General features: G+C 46.8%; 1 protein-coding gene across 2 annotated transcripts in view; it reads right to left on the reverse strand.

Moving 5' to 3' along the window:
• Nucleotides 1-9,139, reverse strand: part of PPP3CC (protein phosphatase 3 catalytic subunit gamma) — a 74,127-nt gene extending 64,988 nt beyond the window's left edge. For both annotated transcript variants that reach the window (XM_029064479.2, XM_029064478.2), the window contains exon 1: nt 8,971-9,139. In XM_029064479.2, the coding sequence (XP_028920312.1) occupies nt 8,971-9,022 (52 nt within the window). In that variant the 5' untranslated portion in view covers nt 9,023-9,139. The remainder of the gene's footprint in view (nt 1-8,970) is intronic.
• Nucleotides 9,140-18,576: the final 9,437 nt, after the last annotated feature.

Below are 18,576 nucleotides of genomic sequence, written 5' to 3' on the forward strand. Positions count from 1 at the left end.
AAGCCTTGCTATCCCTTGTACGTGCAAAATCCACTAAAAAATGTATTTTGTCCATCAACTTTCTAGCTCATTCAATCCATCAAATCAACCAAGAGTATTTATTGAGCGCTCACTCTTTGCAGAGCACGGATACTACGCACCTGCGGCAGTACAATGGAGTTAGGAGACATGTTCCGTGCCCTCAAGGAGCTTATGACCTAGACGCTAAAATAAATTACAGGTAAGAGGACGCAACAGACTTTAAAGAAATGTACATTAGTGCTTCTCTACCAGATCCTTATCCAGGCGTTAACATTTCCCTTCTCACCATTGTTTTTCTCTATTTCCCCATCTCTGAGTTGATTCAAAATAATCTTCCTCCCTCATTGCTGAAATTACTGCAAATCTCTCCAGTGGCTTCCCACTGCTTTATGGATCCAATTTAGAGCTTCTAATTCTGACCTTCATCACCAGCAAGCTCCTGTCTGCCTCTCTTAATCAAACTCACTGTGTCTGACCCTTTCACTTTCTTTTTACACCTCTACCTTTACTTTTTCTCCCAAGTCATGATATTTAGAAACAAGCATGGCCTAGTGGATAAGAGCACGGGCTGGGCATCAGAAGGACCTGGGTTCTAATCCCAGCCTGGCCACTTCTCTGCTCAGTGACCTTGGGCAAGTCACTTCACTTCTCTGTATCTCAGCTATCTTGGCTGATAACTGAGGATGAAATGAGGATTAAGATGGTGAGCCCCATGTGGGAGAGGGACTGTGTCCAGACCAATTTGCTTGTATCCACCCCAGTGCTTAGAAGAGTGCCTGACACACAGTTAAGCACTTAACAAATGCCGCGATTATTATTAAGGCCAAATAATCAAGCGCCTCCTTGCTCCTACAAAAAAGCCTTCCCTATTTTCATTTCTCAAAGCTTTCCTTGTCTTCCAAAGACGCAGGACATTCTCTTTCGGTTTGGGTTTTTTTTTTTTTATGGTATTTGTTGGACACAGTCCATGTCCCACCTGGGGCTCACAGTCTTAATCCTCCTTTTACAGATGAGGTAACTGAAGCACAGAGAAGTTAAGTGACTTACCCAAGGCCACACAGCAGACAAGTAGCAGAGCCAAAATTTAAACCCAGATCCTGACCGACCCCAGGCCTGGGTTCTTTTCTTTAGGCCTCGCTGCTTCTCTAGTCTCAAGTTAACATGAGGTCACAATCCTACCACTCCAAATGCATTTACTACCACTAGGGATCTAACTTTGTGTTCCAAACATCACATTATATGTCGATGGCATTCAATAAATGTTTACTAAATGCAAAGGTAGAGCTTTATCTCTTTGGCCATTTCAGGCTGTATTGCTACCATGTAGTCCCAGCTGAAGAACTCGATTATCAAACTTGCATCATGTATGTGTCTGTTAATTCTGTTGTGCTGTGCTCTCCCAAGCCCTTAGTGCAGTGGTCTGTACATAGTAAGCGCTCAGTAAACACCACTGAATGATACATGTATATTGTCAGAGATGACAAAGATGACAAAGAACTGTGCAGCCTCCTTCCTAATCGCAACAAAAAATCAGTGTCCAAGAAGACAATCCTCATCTTGGGAACTAAAGGCTACTCATCCGTATTTCTGAACCACTGTGTGATTTGCCAGAATTACCCAAGTCAGATACTGCTTGGGAGCAGGCAGGCCTGGGGCCTCTAGCTCCCATTCGTATTTATTGAGCGCTTACTGTGAGCAGACCACTGTACTTAAGTGCTAGGGAGAGTACAATAGAACGATATATCAAGACGCATTCCTTGACCGCAACGAGCTTGCGGTCTAGAGCTCTCATTCTGGAAGTACTGTAGTTAGCTATGGAGTTCGAAATCAGGTATTAAAATGTAAGGAGATTGGGAAGCATAGGAATAATGATTCTTTAAATGTCAAAGTCCTGTGCTTAATTAGAAAATCTCCTTGCAAAACTGCCAGACGTGCAATCATTAGCTTGTTAAAATAAGCAGCCCCCGCCCTCACCAAAAAAGGAACAAAAATACCAGTACCAGAATCATTTAAAGAGTTCGGTATCTCAAAATTACATAATCTTCACAGACTGGGAATCAAAAGTGAACCCATGTTATCGTTTACCTGGAAAAATCACTCATCGCAGGAAGTTAGTTCTGTTCTCTGAGGCATGGGCACATTTAAAACGTTTAGACTGTGAGCCCTTTGTTGGGCAGGGATTATCTCTACCTGTTGCCGAATTGTACATTCCAGGCACTTAGTACAGTGCTCTGCACATAGTAAGCACTCAATAAATATGACTGAATGACTGAATGAATTTAAAAGCTTCGCCAAATCCACACAGGGCTACCCAACCCCTAGTCTCCACATGACCAACGCTGCTCAGGAACTGTATGCACTGCAAATCACTACTTCATAATTTCAGAAAGGATTGCTTCTAAAGGCTCTTTTTAATTTCTACCACCAAAATAACTGTCATGAGGACTTTCCCAGCGATTCACTCTCATTTTATAGCGAAAAGTGAAACTCTGGAATTTAGGAGGGAAGCAACTTCACTACTAAATATCAATTCAATCATATTTATTTAGAGCTTACTGGGTGATTGGAAAAGGATCAAAAATTCCTCAATTAAACTGAATGACTCACTACAAAAGTCCTATTTATCTGGAGAAGCAGTACACACCAATTCATCCTTCAACCCAAGTTTTTATACTCTCAGGGGATCAGTTAGATTTCGAACCAAAACTCATTTCCCCAGAGTTCTTCGCATCTGGAAGAGAGTGTGTACATCTAATGCTTTCCTGGATTTCCAAAAGAGAGACATCATTATGCTACATTAAAAAAAAACCAAAAATACCAGAATAAGCCTTACAAAAGCTATGAAAACTTTACGCCTAAGACAAAATGTATCTTTTTTAAAAAAAGTACTGACAGTCCTAAACAGACACACCCACTTTTGGCCCTGTCCATACTGTGACTTACACTTGAAAATAAAGAGGTGTTTCTTTGCTTCCTGTTGGTAGTATGCCAGACAGGCCAGAAATAAAAAGAGCCAATGTCAAAATGTAAGCCAGTCCAAAGCTTGTTTTCACACTATTTGCAGCTATCCAAAAAGCTAATATTTAAAAAGGGTGAAATTATAATAAATCTATACTAAAGCAGAAAGAAGACATTTTAGCAGGAAGAAAAATGTGGCTCAGCATATGTGCACCAATTTCACTTCTGGTTTAAATGCAGACATTAATAAATCTACCTAAGCATTTTTTTCAAATATATAAAACAGAGGATGTGATGCATCTGGTACGGGCACATGAGACTTGGTATCTAGGTAAATCCCAATTTTTAAACTACTTCAAATTTGAGGTAATGCTGGTCATAACCCTGATCTTCTACAGAAAGTGGAGAAAAGAGGAGAAAAATGGGGTGATCACGTCGGTCCCACAGGCCTGGAAGAAGCCAATCAAGGACGAATCTAAAACTAAGATTTTTCTAAGTTTCATCTCCGTTAAACCCCACACCTATCCAATTCAATTTTACTATTCTGCATTTGCTATAACATCCATTTTATATGTGTATATACTGCTAGTGTTCTGTCATTTTATTTTGCTGTTTTACATACAAGAATTCAGCCAGGGCCTACATAACCTATCTAGCACCCAGGTAGGTTGCCCCTAAGTGTTTTATTTTTCTTAATTTCATGAACCAAATTGGAGAACAGAGCTTAACCTCACGACCTCCACTTGTCTGATTCACACATTACCAAGCCAGGAATCTGAACTCTTTATAAGTACCAAAAATACAAAAAATTCAGTGTAGCCAAGTTCTCAAACCACAGTTTTGGAAAAATTATGATCAACACCTTCAACTGCATGAGGAGAAGCCACGGGCTAGTGGACTATCAGACACTGGTAGAATTAACGGTCTCCTAGCAGATTCTTTACGCGAGCTGTAGCATTTTAAACCTGCAGAAAATTGGTCTCCATGGACAGTTCTGGGTACAGGCTAAAGGGGAGATGATAAAGGCAAGTATAATCGGGAAAATTTCAATTTCCTAAAAAAGCAATAAGTCCGTTTCCAAGTAAGTGCAGACTGGGGCCCACGATGACTTTTTCAACTAGGACCCTCCAGATATTAATGAAGACCGACTGAGCCCTTATTTCGCCTACTCCCTCTCCCTTCTTCAACACCCTTGCACCTGCACTATAAATATTTTTATATAGTAGCCTTTATCCCCAGACCCCCAGTCCCTTAGTACTTGTGGACACTGCCCTAATTTATTTATTGAAAATCTGTCTCCCCCTCTAGACTGTTAGCTTCTTGTGGGGCAGGGAATTTGTCTACCAGCTCCGTTACACCATACTTTCCCAAGCGTTTAGTATAGTGCTCTGCACACAGTAGGTGCTCAATAAATACCCCCGATTGACTGATGGCCACCTCTCACTCGCCAAGTTTACACAGGTCTTAAAATGGCACAATCATGCGATTTTGTGTCCGTGTACATATTTGAAACGCCGAGCTCTGTTAACATTTACAGTTCTACTGATTTTTCTTCTGAAAATGATTATGCGGCCAATGGTATTTATTGAACATTTGCTGTGTGCGGAGCACCATACTAAACATCTGGGAAAGTTCAATACACCAGAGTTGGTAGACATGATCCCTGCACGCAAAGCTCTCACAGTCCAGAGTCAATCGCTATTTGGGCAGCCTGCTCAAATGCCAACAGGAAAAACATAGGCCAAATCCCCTCCCGGACTTTAACTGCCCGGGCCACCACAAGAGTGAAGGACACCATTCCATAGGACCTTACACATTCTGTCATCCTTTGTTAGGTCTTTGAAAATTCCAAAGTTTAGTTACCTAAGCATAATGGGAAAGGTTGTCCGAACTGGGCACCTGAATACTCAAAGACGCATATTTATTATTGTCAGCAACAATAACCGTGATATTTGTTAGGTGCTTACTACGTGCTAAATGCTGAGCACATCGGGTTGGACACGGTCCCTGTGCCACATGGGCCTCACCATCTTAGTCCCCATTTTACAGATGAGGGAACTGAGGCACAGAGAAATTAAGTGACTCGCCCAAGGTCACACCGCGGCCAAGAGGCGGGGGCTGGCATCAGAACCCAGCTCTTTCTGATGCCCTGGCCCGTGTCCTACCCGCTGGGCCACGCTGCTTCTCAACGAATTTAACAAAATCTTTCTAGGTAATTTAAGACCAAGGTCCAGGTTCCTTATTAATTCAAAAACCAACTGCTGTGCCCTTGTTTTATCTAGTATTTGGAGTACAGAAATGTTTGCCTTGGGTGACTACTCCGATCGGTAAACATCATTCAGGATCTGTCACTAAGACTGTATGACTAATGGGGGAGGCAAAAGAAAAAAACCAACACAACCTAGATGTTACAAAGGGTCTGCGTCCGATGAGAGGTGTGCGTTCATCAGGGGCAATTTGGTTTTTGGGGGGGGAGAGGGCATTTTTAACGTGTTTTATTATGACTTCGATGCAGTCAGGCTTCAGGGTGGAATGGGTGGGGGGATGGAAGGGTTGGATGACTGTGGTATTTTGAGGCATCCCTGGAATCCGCAACACCTAAAGAGGTTTCATCTTATTCAATAGTATTTATTGAGCATTTACTATGTGCAGAGCACTGTATTAATTGCTTGGCACTGCCTATGGGGAGGTGGGGGGGGGGAGAATTGGCGGGTATCGAAGCATTCATTCATTCAATCATATTTATTGAGCGCTTACTATGTGCCGAGCACTGGACTAAGAGCTTGGAATGTCCAACTGGGCAACAGAGAGAGACCGTCCCTGCCCAACAATGGGCTCACGGTCTAAAAGCGGGGAGACAGATGCCAGAGCAAAACAAAACAAGCAGTCTGGCTTGTACATTCCAAGCGCTCAGTACAGTGCTCTGCACATGCTAAGCACTCAATAAATACTACTGAAGGAATACCACTGAGATAAATAGGACTCCTGTTTTGCTTTGCTGTCTCCCCCGTTTAGCCTGTGACCCCGTTGTCAGGCAGGGATGGTCTCTATCTGTTGCCGAACTGTGTATTCCAAGCGCTTAGTCCAGTGCTCTGCACATAGTAAGTGCTCGATAAATACTACTGAATGAATATCATCGAGATAAATTGGCTCATAGAAGCAGCAATCAGTGGTATTGATCCAGCACTCAGAATAGTGTTCGGCGCTTAGTAGGTGTTTAACAAAGACCATTACTCTTATTGGGCACTTACGGTGGGTGCCCTATAAGTCCTGTACTGAGCTCCTGGGAGAGGACAGTATATCCAAGTTGTAGGATGCGGTCGAGGGGGGACGACAAGCCTTTGCAATAATGGCTCGGGGCATGACCCGGGTGGCATCGACGAGCAGTCGGTGCCCACGATGCCCTCCCCCATTGGGGGAGAGCGGTCCTGATGCCACCTCCTCCAGGAGGCCTTCCCAGACTGAGCCCCCCCTTTCCCTCTGCTCCCCCTCCCCTCCCCATGGCCCTCTACTCTTCCCCCTTCCCCTCCCCTCAGCACTGTGCTCATTTGTACGTATTATTCATTGCCCTATTTATTTTGTTAATGAGATGTACATCTCCTTGATTCTATTTCTCTTGATGATGTTGTCTTGTTTTTGTTTTGTTCTGTTTGGCTTTGTTGTCTGTCTCCCCCACTTCTAGACTGTGAGCCCATTGTTGGGTAGGGATGGTCTCTGTTGCCTAACTGGACATTCCAAGCACTTAGCCCAGTGCTCTGCACTTATGAAGCGCTCAATAAATGTGACAATGAATGAATGCATTTTGCTGTCTCCCCACCTTCTAGACTGTGAGCCCGTCAGGCAGGGCTGGTCTCTGTTGCCCAATTGGACCTTCCAAGCGCTTAGTCCAGTGCTCTGCACATAGTAAGCACTCATTATATACTACTGAATGAAGGATTGTTGCCAAATTGCACATTCCAAGCGCTTAGTCCAGTGCTCTGCACCTAAGAAGTGCTCAATAAATACGACAATGAATGAATGCATTTTGCTGTCTGCTCCCTTCTAGACTAGGAGCCCGTCGTTGGGCAGGGATGGTCTCTCTCTGGTGCCAAACTGGACATTCCAAGCGTTTAGTCCAGTGCTCTGCACAGAGTAAGTGCTCAATAAATACTATTGAATGAATAAATACGACTGAATGACTGCATGCATTTTGCTGTCTCCCCTCTTCTAGACTGTGAGCCCGTCGTTGGGCAGGGGTGGTCTCTCTCTGTTGCCCAGTTGGACCTTCCAAGCGCTTAGTCCAGCGCTCTGCACCTAATAAGTGCTCAGTAAATACTATTGAATGAATGCTGCCGAACTGTCCATTCCAAGCGCTTAGTCCAGTGCTCTGCACCTAGTCAGCGCTCAACAAATACGACTGAATGAATAAATGCATTGTGCTGTCTGTTTCCCCCCCCTTCCAGACCGTCAGCCCGCCGTTGGGCAGCGATGGTCTCTGCGGCCGAACTGTCCCTTCCAAGCGTTTAGTCCAGTGCTCTGCACCTAGTAACCGCTCCATTCATTCATTCAATCGTATTTATTGAGCGCTGCCTAGGTGCAGAGCACTGTCCTAAGCACTTGGAAGGTCCAACTGGGCACCGGAGAGAGACCATCCCTGCCCCACCATGGGCTCACAGTCTAGAAAGGGGGAGACAGACAACAAAACAGAACAAAACAAATAGTCTGGCGCAGACATCATCTAGATCAATTCATTCAATAGTATTGATTGAGCGCTTCCTAGGTGCAGAGCACTGTCCTAAGCGCTTGGAAGGTAGAACTGGGCAACAGAGAGAGACCAGCCCTGCCTCACCATGGGCTCACAGTCTAGAAGGGGGGAGACAACACAGCAAAATAGAACAAGGAGTCTGGCGCAGACATCATCAAGATCAATCCATTCAATAGTATTTATTGAACGCTTCCTAGGGGCAGAGCACTGTCCTAAGCGCTGGGAATGTCCAATTGGGCACCAGAGAGAAACCACTGCTGTCCCACAAGGGGCTCCCAGTCTAGAAGCGGGGAGACAGACAGCAAAATGCATTTACTCATTCAGTCGCATTTATTGAGCGCTTCCTAGGTGCAGAGCACTGTCCTAAGCGCTGGGAAGGCCCAAGGAGGGACCATCCCTGCCCCACGAGGGGCTCACAGTCTAAAAGGGGGGAGACAACACAGCAAAATAGAACAAAACGAGTAGTCTGGAGACGACATCATCAACATAAATTCATTCAGTAGTATTTATCGATCGCTTCCTAGGTGCAGAGCACTGTCCTAAGCGCTGGGAAGGCCCAAGGAGGGCCCATCCCTGCCCCACAATGGGCTCACAGTCTAAAAGGGGGGAGGCAACAGAGCAAAATAGGACAAAACGAGGAGTCTGGCGCCGACATCATCAACATAAATTCATTCAATAGTATTTATCGAGCCCTTACTAGGTGCAGAACACTGTCCTAAGCGCTTGGAACCTAAGGAGGGACCATCCCTGCCCCACAATGGGCTCACAGTCTAAAAGGGGGGAGACAACACAGCAAAATAGAACAAAACGAGGAATCTGGCGCACACATCATCAACATAAATTCATTCAATAGTACTTATCGATCGCTTCCTAGGTGCAGAGCACTGTCCTAAGCGCTGGGAAGGCCCAAGGAGGGACCATCCCTGCCCCACGAGGGGCTCACAGTCTAAAAGGGGGGAGACAACACAGCAAAATAGAACCAAACGAGGAGCCTGGTGCAGACATCATCAACGTAAATTCATTCAATAGTATTTATCGATCGCTTCCCAGGTGCAGGGCACTGTCCTAAGCGCTGGGAAGGCCCAAGGAGGGACCATCCCTGCCCCACGAGGGGCTCCCGGTCTAGAAGGGGGGAAGAGAAACCGACTGACTGAATGAATGACTGAATGAATGATGGCCGTCGGGGGGGGGGGGGGGGGGGCCGGAAAGCCGGCGGAGGCCCGGTGTTCCGTGAGCCCCGGCCTCACCTTTGATGATCCGCTCGGTGGTGGAGAGTTTCCCGGGGCCCCTGGCGGACATGGTCCTGCCGTGGGGGGCGGCGAGGGGCCGGTCCTTGCGGCTCCGCCTCGGCCGCTTCCTCGTCGGCCAGGCCTCCCCCTCCGCTGACAGGATCGGGGCGCGCGCGCGCGCGCTCGCCGCCGCCCAACGGACCCGCCTCGCGACCCGCCTCGCGACGCGCGCATGCGCCCCCGCGCGCGGGCATCCCCCCCCGCGCGCGCCCCCCCCCCCCCCCGCCCAGGCAGGCACGTCACCGCCGAACGGAGCGCGAGCCCCAGGTCGCCCGGCGCAGGCGCGGTCGCCTCCCTCCGGGGAGGGCGGGGGGGGGGGGGGGGCGAGCCCCAAGGCGACCGGCGCAGGCGCAGTCGCCGCCCTCCGGGGGCGCGCGTGGAGGTGGGAGGGGGCGGGGGGGGATTCCCCTGCGCGCGCCCGTTTCGCGGCTGGTCTTTCATCCGTATTGAGCCAGCGCCGACTGGGTGCAGAGCCCTGGGCTGAGCGCTTGGAAGGGACACTTGAGCCACAGAGAGGGACCGTCCCTGCCCAACCACGGGCTCCCAGTCTAAAGAATAATAATAATGTTGGGGTTGAAGTGCTGATTCGGTGCAGAGCACTGGGCTAAGCGCTGGGAAGGGACAGGTGGGCAGCAGAGAGAGACAGTCCCTGCCCAGTGACGGGCTCACAGTCAAAATGGGGGAGACAAAGGGACAAAAACAAGACCACATAATGACGATAAAGAGAATGAGGATGGTCCTCTGTGGGGCCCTCACGAGCAGCCGCCATCTTGTGGCCGGCCTCCTCACAGAAGGGTTTTTTGTTGTTTTTTTTTCCCTCCCCGGGCCCCAGACGCCTCTTGGGACGTTTAGTCACGGCCTCGTTCATTCAGTACTATTTATTGAGCGCTTCCTAGGTACTGAGCACTGGACTAAACGCTTGGAATAGGAAGGGAGACCATCCCTGCCCCACAATGGGCTCACAGTCTAGGAGGGGGGAGACAGACAACAAAGCCAAACAGAACAAAATAAAACGAGTAGTCTGGTGTAAATTCATTCATTTAAAAGTATCTATTGAGCCATTACTAGGTGCAGAGCTCTGGACTAAGCACTTGGAAGGGACAACTGGGCCACAGAGAGGGACCGTCCCTGCCCAACGATGGGCTCCCAGTCTAAAGGATAATAATGATGTTGGGGTTTAGGTGCTGACTAATAATAATAATAATAACGTTGGTATTTGTTAAGCGCTTACTATGTGCCGAGCACTGTTCTAAGCGCTGGGGTAGAGACAGGGGAATCAGGTTGTCCCACGTGGGGCTCACAGTCTTAATCCCCATTTTACAGATGAGGTAACAGGCACTGAGAAGTTAAGTGACTTGCCCAAAGGTGCAGAGCACTGGGCTAAGCGCTTGGAAGGGACAGGTGGGCAACAGAGAGAGACAGTCCCTGCCCGACGACGGGCTCACAGTCAAAATGGGGGAGACAAAGGGACAAAAACAAGACCACATAATGACGATAAATAGAATGAGGATGGTCCTCTGCGGGGTCCTCACGAGCAGCCACCATCTTGTGGCCGGCCTCCTCACAGATGGGTTTTTTCTTGTTTTTTTTCCCTCCCCGGGCCCCAGAGACCTCTTGGGACGTTTAGTCACGGCCTCGTTCATTCAATACTATTTATTGAGCGCTTCCTAGGTACTGAGCACTGGACTAAACGCTTGAAATAGGAAGGGAGACCATCCCTGCCCCACAATGGGCTCACAGTCTAGAAGGGGGGAGACAGACAACAAAGCCAAACAGAACAAAATAAAACGAGTAGTCTGGTGTAAATATCATCGAGATAAATTCATTCATTTAAAAGTATCTATTGAGCCATTACTAGGTGCAGAGCTCTGGACTAAGCACTTGGAAGGGACAACTGGACCACAGAGAGGGACCGTCCCTGCCCAACGACGGGCTCCCAGTCTAAAGAATAATAATGATGTTGGCGTTTAAGTGCTGACTAGGTGCAGAGCCCTGGACTAAGCGCTTGGAATGTCCAGTGAGAGACCATCCCTGCCCAGCAATGGGTTCACAGTCTAGAAGGGGGGAGACAGACAACAAAGCCAAACAGAATAAAACAAGTAGTCTGGCACAGACATCATCAAGATAAATTCATTCAGTAGTATTTATTGAGCGCTTCCTAGGTGCAGAGCATTGACTAAGCGCTTGGAATGTCCAGTTAGGCAACAGAGACCGTCTCTGCCCAACAATGGGTTCACAGTCTAGAAGGGGGGGAGACAGACAACAAAGCCAAACAGAACAGAACAAAACAAGTAGTCTGGCATAAATATCATCAAGATAAATTCAATCATTCAGTAGTGTTTATTGAGCGCTGATTAGGTGCAGAGCACTGGACTAAGCGCTTGGAATGTCCAGTTGGACAACAGAGAGAGACCAGCCCTGCCCAACAGGCTCACAGTCTAGAAGCTGGGAGACGGCACAGCGAAATAGAACAAAACAAGTAGTCTGGCACAGACATCATCAAAATCAATTCATTCAGTAGTATTTATTGAGCGCTTACTAGGTGCAGAGCACTGGACTAAGCGCTTGGAATGTCCAGTTGGACAACAGAGAGAGACCAGCCCTGCCCAACAATGGGCTCACAGTCTAGAAGGGAGGAGACAGACAACAAAGTCTGAACAGAACAAAATAGTCTGGCGCAGACATCATCAAGATAAATTCATTCATTCAATAGTATTTATTGAGCGCTTACTAGGTGCAGAGCACTGGACTAAGCGCTTGGAATGGAATGTTGCCTAACTGGGCAACAGATGGAGACCATCCCTGCCCAACAACAGGCTCACAGTCTAAACAGGGGAGACAGACAGCAAAACAAAATTGAACAAAACATCATTTTTTTTTTATGGTATTTGTTAAGCACTTACTACGTCCCTGTCAGTGTAATAATAATAATAATGACATTTATTAAGCGCTTACTATGTGCAGAGCACTGTTTTAAGCGCTGGGAGGGATACAAGGGGATCAGGGTGTCCCACGTGGGGCTCACAGTCTTCATCCCCATTTTCCAGATGAGGTAGCTGAGGCCCAGAGAAGCTAAGTGACTTGCCCAAAGTCACCCAGCTGACAAGCAGCGGAGCCGGGATTAGAACCCATGACCTCTGACTCCCAAGCCCGGGCTCTTTCCACTGGGGACAGGCTTCCAGTCTGCCATCCCTCTTTCAGTTTAATATTTACGGAGCACCGTGCGAGAGGCTCCAGCGGAAGAGTCTCGAACTCCTCTGCAGCAGATGCCTGCAAGTTTGTCTATCCCTGCCTGCTCCCATCATTCATTCGATCGTATTTGTCGAGCGCTTTCTGTGTGCAGAGGACTGTGCTAAGCGCTTGGAATGTCCAATTCGACAACAGATGGAGGCCGTCCCTGCCCAAACAACGGGCTCACGATCTAAAAGGGGGAGACAGACAACAACATTACCACCCTCAAACTCTAGAGCTTGTTCGAAGAGCAGCCGGAAGGCAACAGAGGACATGCCAGGGGACACGGATGCCCAATATTCTGAGGTGGCACAGAATCCGCAATTGGTGCCGGACTGCCAGGTCTCTGTGCTTTTCAATAGTCCACATACTGGTTTTAGGAGCTGGAACGGTGGTGGATTTCAGAAGCTCCGCCCTAAATTGATCGTTAGATCCATGGGTGGTCCATAACTGGCTTGGCCCTTTATACTGGGGGATGTAGATGTTATTCATTCTTCATTCAATCGTTTTGATTGAATGCTCACCGTGTGCGGAGCACTGCCTTAAGCGCTTGGAAGGTACAATTCAGCAACAGAGAGGGACCATCTCTGCCCACAGCGGGCTCACAGTCCGTCGCTCCAAAAACAACAGACCGGCGGCCATGAAGTGTGGGCCCTGTGGTGGCTCCGATGGGGATGGAGGAGGAACAGGTTCCTGCTGCTGGACGCTGTAGTCTCCTGGAAGTTCAGCAGTTTGGGGAAGTGAGGAAGGGAGTGGAGGACATCTTCTGCCCCTTCAGATGTGCCACCCTAGGCATAGGCCTAATTGGCATAAGTTCGACTTTGCCACTGTACCTTGAAATGCCCAAACACATCCCTTCTGGTCTTCAAATTCCTTCTCACACTTCCTCTACCAAAGTCCTCGAGGCCACCTGTCCCAACCCCCTAGGAAAGCAGCGTGGCTCAGTGGAAAGAGCCCGGGCTTGGGGGCCAGGGGTCATGGGTTTGAATCCCGGCTCTGCCACCTGTCAGCTGCGTGACTGCGGGCAAGTCACGTCACTTCTCCGGGCCTCAGTGACCTCATCTGGAAAATGGGGATGAAGACTGTGAGCCTCATGTGGGACAACCCGATGACCCTGTACGGACCCCAGCGCTTAGAACAGTGCTCTGCACATAGTAAGCGCTTAACAAATACCCACATTATTATTATCTCCCTCAAGTATATCCACTTACCTACAAAAGTACTCCTGCATTTACCTGTAGACCTGTTTTTCTGTACAAAAACAACACCGCGGGCGACGAGCCTCCGTAATTGTGAGCGTTGTGGAGACTCTTGCACACTTTGGTCATGAAAATTTTCTGGCTGCTTGTCGTTTGGAATGAACTTTGCTAAGGCAGCACCCTTGGGGGCTTGATGTCACTGCTGTCTCTCAGCAAGAGATTTGTCTGGAGCTGCCTATGTGTCAGAAGACTTTAAGACTGGGAGAAGGGAGAGGTAAAATTTAGTGGCTGGCGGCTTTTTGCTTCTCTCTGAATCGGTTTGTCCCCTTGACCTGAGTGGGCAGATTTTGTGCAGGTGTGTAAAAATAGAGTCTGAATCGAGGTCTAGGCAGGCGGGTTCGTAATTGTTTAAAGCTAAACTGCATGCACTCCCTGGTGGATTTCCTTCTGGAACTTGAAGTGCTTCACACTTTCTCATCAATTAATGATCAGCCTCTCTGAGGGTGGTAATAATTAAGAACTTTTAATTTCACAAAAATCAGGCAATCAGGTTTCTCCTGCAAAGTAGCTTGGCATCGATCTTAACCTAGACGAAGTTAGTTATGATATCACTTACATCCAAGACAGGCGAGTGGAGTATTAAGAGTGTAATAAAAAACAGTAAAATTCTGTGATGGGAAAAAATGATTAGTTTCCAATTTCTGATATTTGATGCATTGCAGTGGAGTTCAGTGTGATTAATAGTTATTTCACCTTGCTGGAAATGTTTGTTTTTTATGTATCTTTGCTAGGGAAGCAGCGTGGTCTAGTGGGTAGAATATGGACCTGGGAGTCAGAAGGACCTGGGTTCTAATTCCACCTCTGCCATGAGTCTTCTCTGTGACCTTGGGCCAGTCACCTTACTTCTCTGTGCCTCAGTTACCTCATCTGTAAAATGGGGATTAAACCTGTGAGCTCCATGTGGGACAGGGACTGTGTCCAACCCAATTACCTTGCTTAGTACCCCAGCGCTTAGTAGACTGCCTGGCACATAGTAAGCAGTTAACAATACCATAATTCCCCTTATTATTATTGTTATTCTATAGAAAGGTAATTTAGGATTGGGGTAACCACCAAAACGACCTCATCTGATTTCACCGCTGTTATCTCTTTAAGCTTCCACTGCTTTGGGCTATAAACGGAAAAGGGAATTAATGGGAACTGAAACCCACATAAATGTCAACTTCAACAGCCGGAGAATAAACAACCACCCTAGGAGAAGATTATAAATGAAAAAGGACTGTTTTTAAAAGACCTCCCTGCCTCTGGGCTCTATTTAGAGCTCTTCAACTCTGTTAGTGGGGGCTTACATTTTTGAGGGGTTTTTACCCCTCTCTTACAGCCAAATTCAGACCCAGAAGTCAACAGTTCCGGGCCTTAAGAAAAAAGTTAAGAGAAATATCTAAGGTAAAAAGGAAGTAAGAAAAAGCGCCCATGGACAAATTAGGAAGAAAGGGTAGGTAGTAGAGAACGGAGAAAGGGGAAGCACAGCTTTATTTCTAGGCTTATCGATTGTAGAAGGACTTTGGTGCAGTATCACTTTTTATCAAGGAGAGTTAGGGTTAGGGTTTATCAAGGAGCGTGGGGCCTAGTGGAAAGAGCTTGGTCAGGGGAGGCGGAAGGTCCGAGTTCTTGCTCCAACTCTGCCAACTGCCCAGCTGCGTGACTTTGCACAATCAATCAATCAATCAATGGTATTTATTGAGCACTTCCTGTGGGCAGAGTAAGGTACTAAGTGCTTGGGCGAGTACACTACAGCAGAGTTGATAGATACATTCCCTCCTCACAGCGAGCCTACCGTCTAGAGGGAGAGACAAGTCACAACCTCCCTGTGCCTCAGTTCTTTTATCGGTAAAATTAGGAGAACACCTGCCTTTCCCTACCTCACAGGATGTTGTGAGGAGAAAACGGGATAATTGTTTGGGAATGCGCTTCAGACATATGAAAGAGCTAAACAAATTCAAAGTATTAGAATAATGAGGAAGGAAAGAATGTCTTCAAAGATGGTGAAAATAATGTTTCTGGCATTTTTTCTTCTTTACCGCCCCAGTCTAAAAGAAAACAATGGCAGAATTTAATTCAAATATGAATATTTCAGAAAGAGATTTAAACCGCCCGAAAGAATGCCATTTTTAAAGCAAGTAATCGACAATGTTTAGTAACGTAAATCCGGAAGGTCTATGACTGCTTCTACCGCTACTCATGCAAATTAGCGGGGGCTTAGTTTGAAATAAATTCAGATGTAGACAAAATAAGATTTGTAACCAAATATGACTTAAAGCAGTGACACTATTGGACCAGGTATTGACCCTCGGGTATGTCGTCACTAGGACATTGGTAAGCTTGGCAAGCGTAGGAAACAACCTGTAGAAGTGGGTATGTGTTTTGAAGAACTGATGGGCTTTTTTAACAACTGTAATTTTAAATTAAACCTGCCCCTACTAAAGCCCATATTTTAAACTTTAGAACAGTTCACCCTGCCCTTCTTTAAATGAGACTATTTCACTGATTCTGCTGAAGTGATTAACATAACCCTTCCTTTGAAAGGAAATCTTCTTGACATTTTTTCTAAAAGGGTGTTGAAGGAGAAAATGACTATATATAGAGATTTAGGATCCTGTTTTTTTTAAAATGGTATTTGTTAAGTGCTTACCCTGGGCCAGGCACTGTACTGAGCACTGGGGCAGATACAAACCAGACTAGATACAGTCCATGTCTCGAGTGGGGCTCACCATCTTAATTCCCATTTTACAGATGAGGTAACCGAGGCACGGAGAAGTAAAGTGACTTGCCCAAGGTCACATAGCAAACAAGGGATAGAGACAGGATTAGAACTCAGGTCCTCTGACTCCCAGGTCCATCCGTGCTCTTTTCCACTAGACCATGCTGCTTCCCACTCATTTTCGAAGGTGCAAATTTTGACACTATAGGATATTCCTTTAAGGACCATTTCAGCAGACTTCATTGAGACAGCCGACTTGGGAGAGTTTTTAATACTAATAATCATAATAATGTTGGTATTTGTTAAGCGCTTACTATGTGCCGAGCACTGTTCTAAGCGCTGGGGTAGATACCGGGTAATCAGGTTGTCGGGTAATCAGGTTGTCCCACGTGAGGCTCACAGTTAATCCCCATTTTACATGAGGTAACTGAGGCCCAGAGAAGTGAAGTGACTTGCCCACAGTCAAACAGCTGACAAGTGGCAGAGCCGGGATTCGAACTCATGACCTCTGACTCCCAAGCCTGTACTCTTTTCACTGAGCCCCGCTGCTTCTCTAATTTTTATTGCTTCATGATCATTTAGGCTGTAAGCTCATTGTGGCAGACAATGTGCTTATTGTTATATAGTAATGATGATGATGATGATGGTATTTGTTAAGCACTAATTCTGTGCCAAGCACTGTTCTATATACGAGATAAGCAGGTTGTCCCTCCCAAGCGCTTAGTACAGAGCTTTGCACACAGTCAGTCCTCAATAAATACGATTGAACGAATGAATTTGGAGTTGAAGGGAGCTTGTTATTTGAAAGTATTTTCTACTCTGGGAGGGGAATGAATTGAATAGGCTTTTTTCTTTCCCTTTCTAGCACCAGAGAGCTGATCCTACATTTTCTTTAATCAGCTCTTATCCACCTTGAGGCTAGATATTGCTCACTGGATCTCATTTTTAAAAGTGTGAGGCATAGTGGAAAGAGCCCAGGCTCGGAGTCAGAGGATCTGGGTTCTCTTTCCGGCTCTGTCATTTGCCTGCTGGGTCACCTCGGGCAAGTCGCATGATTTATCTTTGCCTCAGTTTCCTCACCTGTAAAATGGGGATGAAATAGTTGCTTAGATGAGAGCCTCATGTCGGGCAGGGATGATGTCCAATACTGTATCTGCCCCAAGCGTTTAGTATCAGTCGATGAGTCGTTTTTATTGAGCTGTTACTGTGTCTAGAGGACAATACTGAGCGTGTGGGAAAGTACAGTATAACAGAGGTGGCTGACACGTTTGCTGCCCAACAGGAGCTTACAGTCTTGAGGGAGAGACAGACTTTAAAATAAATTCCAGATATGTTCCTAAGTGCTGTGGGGCTGAGGGTGGGGTGAATACCAAGTGCTTAAAGGATATAAATCTAAATGCAAGGACAACACAGAATGAAGAGTGAGGGAAGTGAGCACTTACTGGGGGAAAGCCTCTTGGAGGAGATTTAATTTTAATGAGACTTTGAAGGCAGGAAGAGTGATGGTCTGTCAGATATGAAAGAAGAGGGAGTTCCAGGCAAGAGGCAGGATGTGGGCTGGGGGTCAGTGATGAGATTGATGAGACTGAGGAACAGTGAATAGGTTGGCATTAGAGGACTGAAGTGAGCAGGCTGGGTTAGAGTAGGAAATCAAGACAGCCAGTTGTATTTATTGAGCGCTTACCATGTGCAGGGCACTGTACTATGCGCTGGAGAGAGTACAGTAAAACAATAAACAGACACATTCCCTGAATGAGCTTACGGTGTAGAGGACTCAGTGAGATAAGGTGTGCGGGCAAGGTGACTGAGAGCTTTAAAGCCAATGGTAAGGAGTTTCTGTTTGCTGTAAAGGTGGACGGGCAACCCCCCCCATCTTACTGTGTGCCGAGGTCGAAACTCTTGGCACACGGTAAGCTCCTAACATATACCACAGTTATCATTACAATGCTCAGAACGCATCTTTTGAGAAGCAGCGTGGCTCAGTGGAAAGAGCCCGGGCTTGAGGGTCAGAGGTCATGGGTTCGAATCCCAGCTCTGCCACTTATCAGCTGCCTGACTGTGGGCAAGTCACTTCACTTCTCTGTGCCTCAGTTCCCTCATCTGTAAAATGGGGATTAAGGCTGTGAGCCTCATGTGGGACCACCTGATTACCCTGTATCTACCCCAGATCTTAGAACAGTGCTCTGCACCTAGGAAGCACTTAACAAATACCAACATTAATATTATTATTATCTTTTCCATTCTTCATTCACCTTCAAGGATGCCTGTCTCCCTCCTCATCAGACAAAAACTCAGAAGACTCTCCAGCAGCTTTCTCCAACCCACAGACCAGGTCTACACTCCAGCTCCATTTTTTCTTCCTCTTAAGCTCCC

The sequence above is a fragment of the Ornithorhynchus anatinus genome, chromosome 5, assembly GCF_004115215.2.
Source record: "Ornithorhynchus anatinus isolate Pmale09 chromosome 5, mOrnAna1.pri.v4, whole genome shotgun sequence".
Lineage (NCBI taxonomy): Eukaryota > Metazoa > Chordata > Mammalia > Monotremata > Ornithorhynchidae > Ornithorhynchus > Ornithorhynchus anatinus.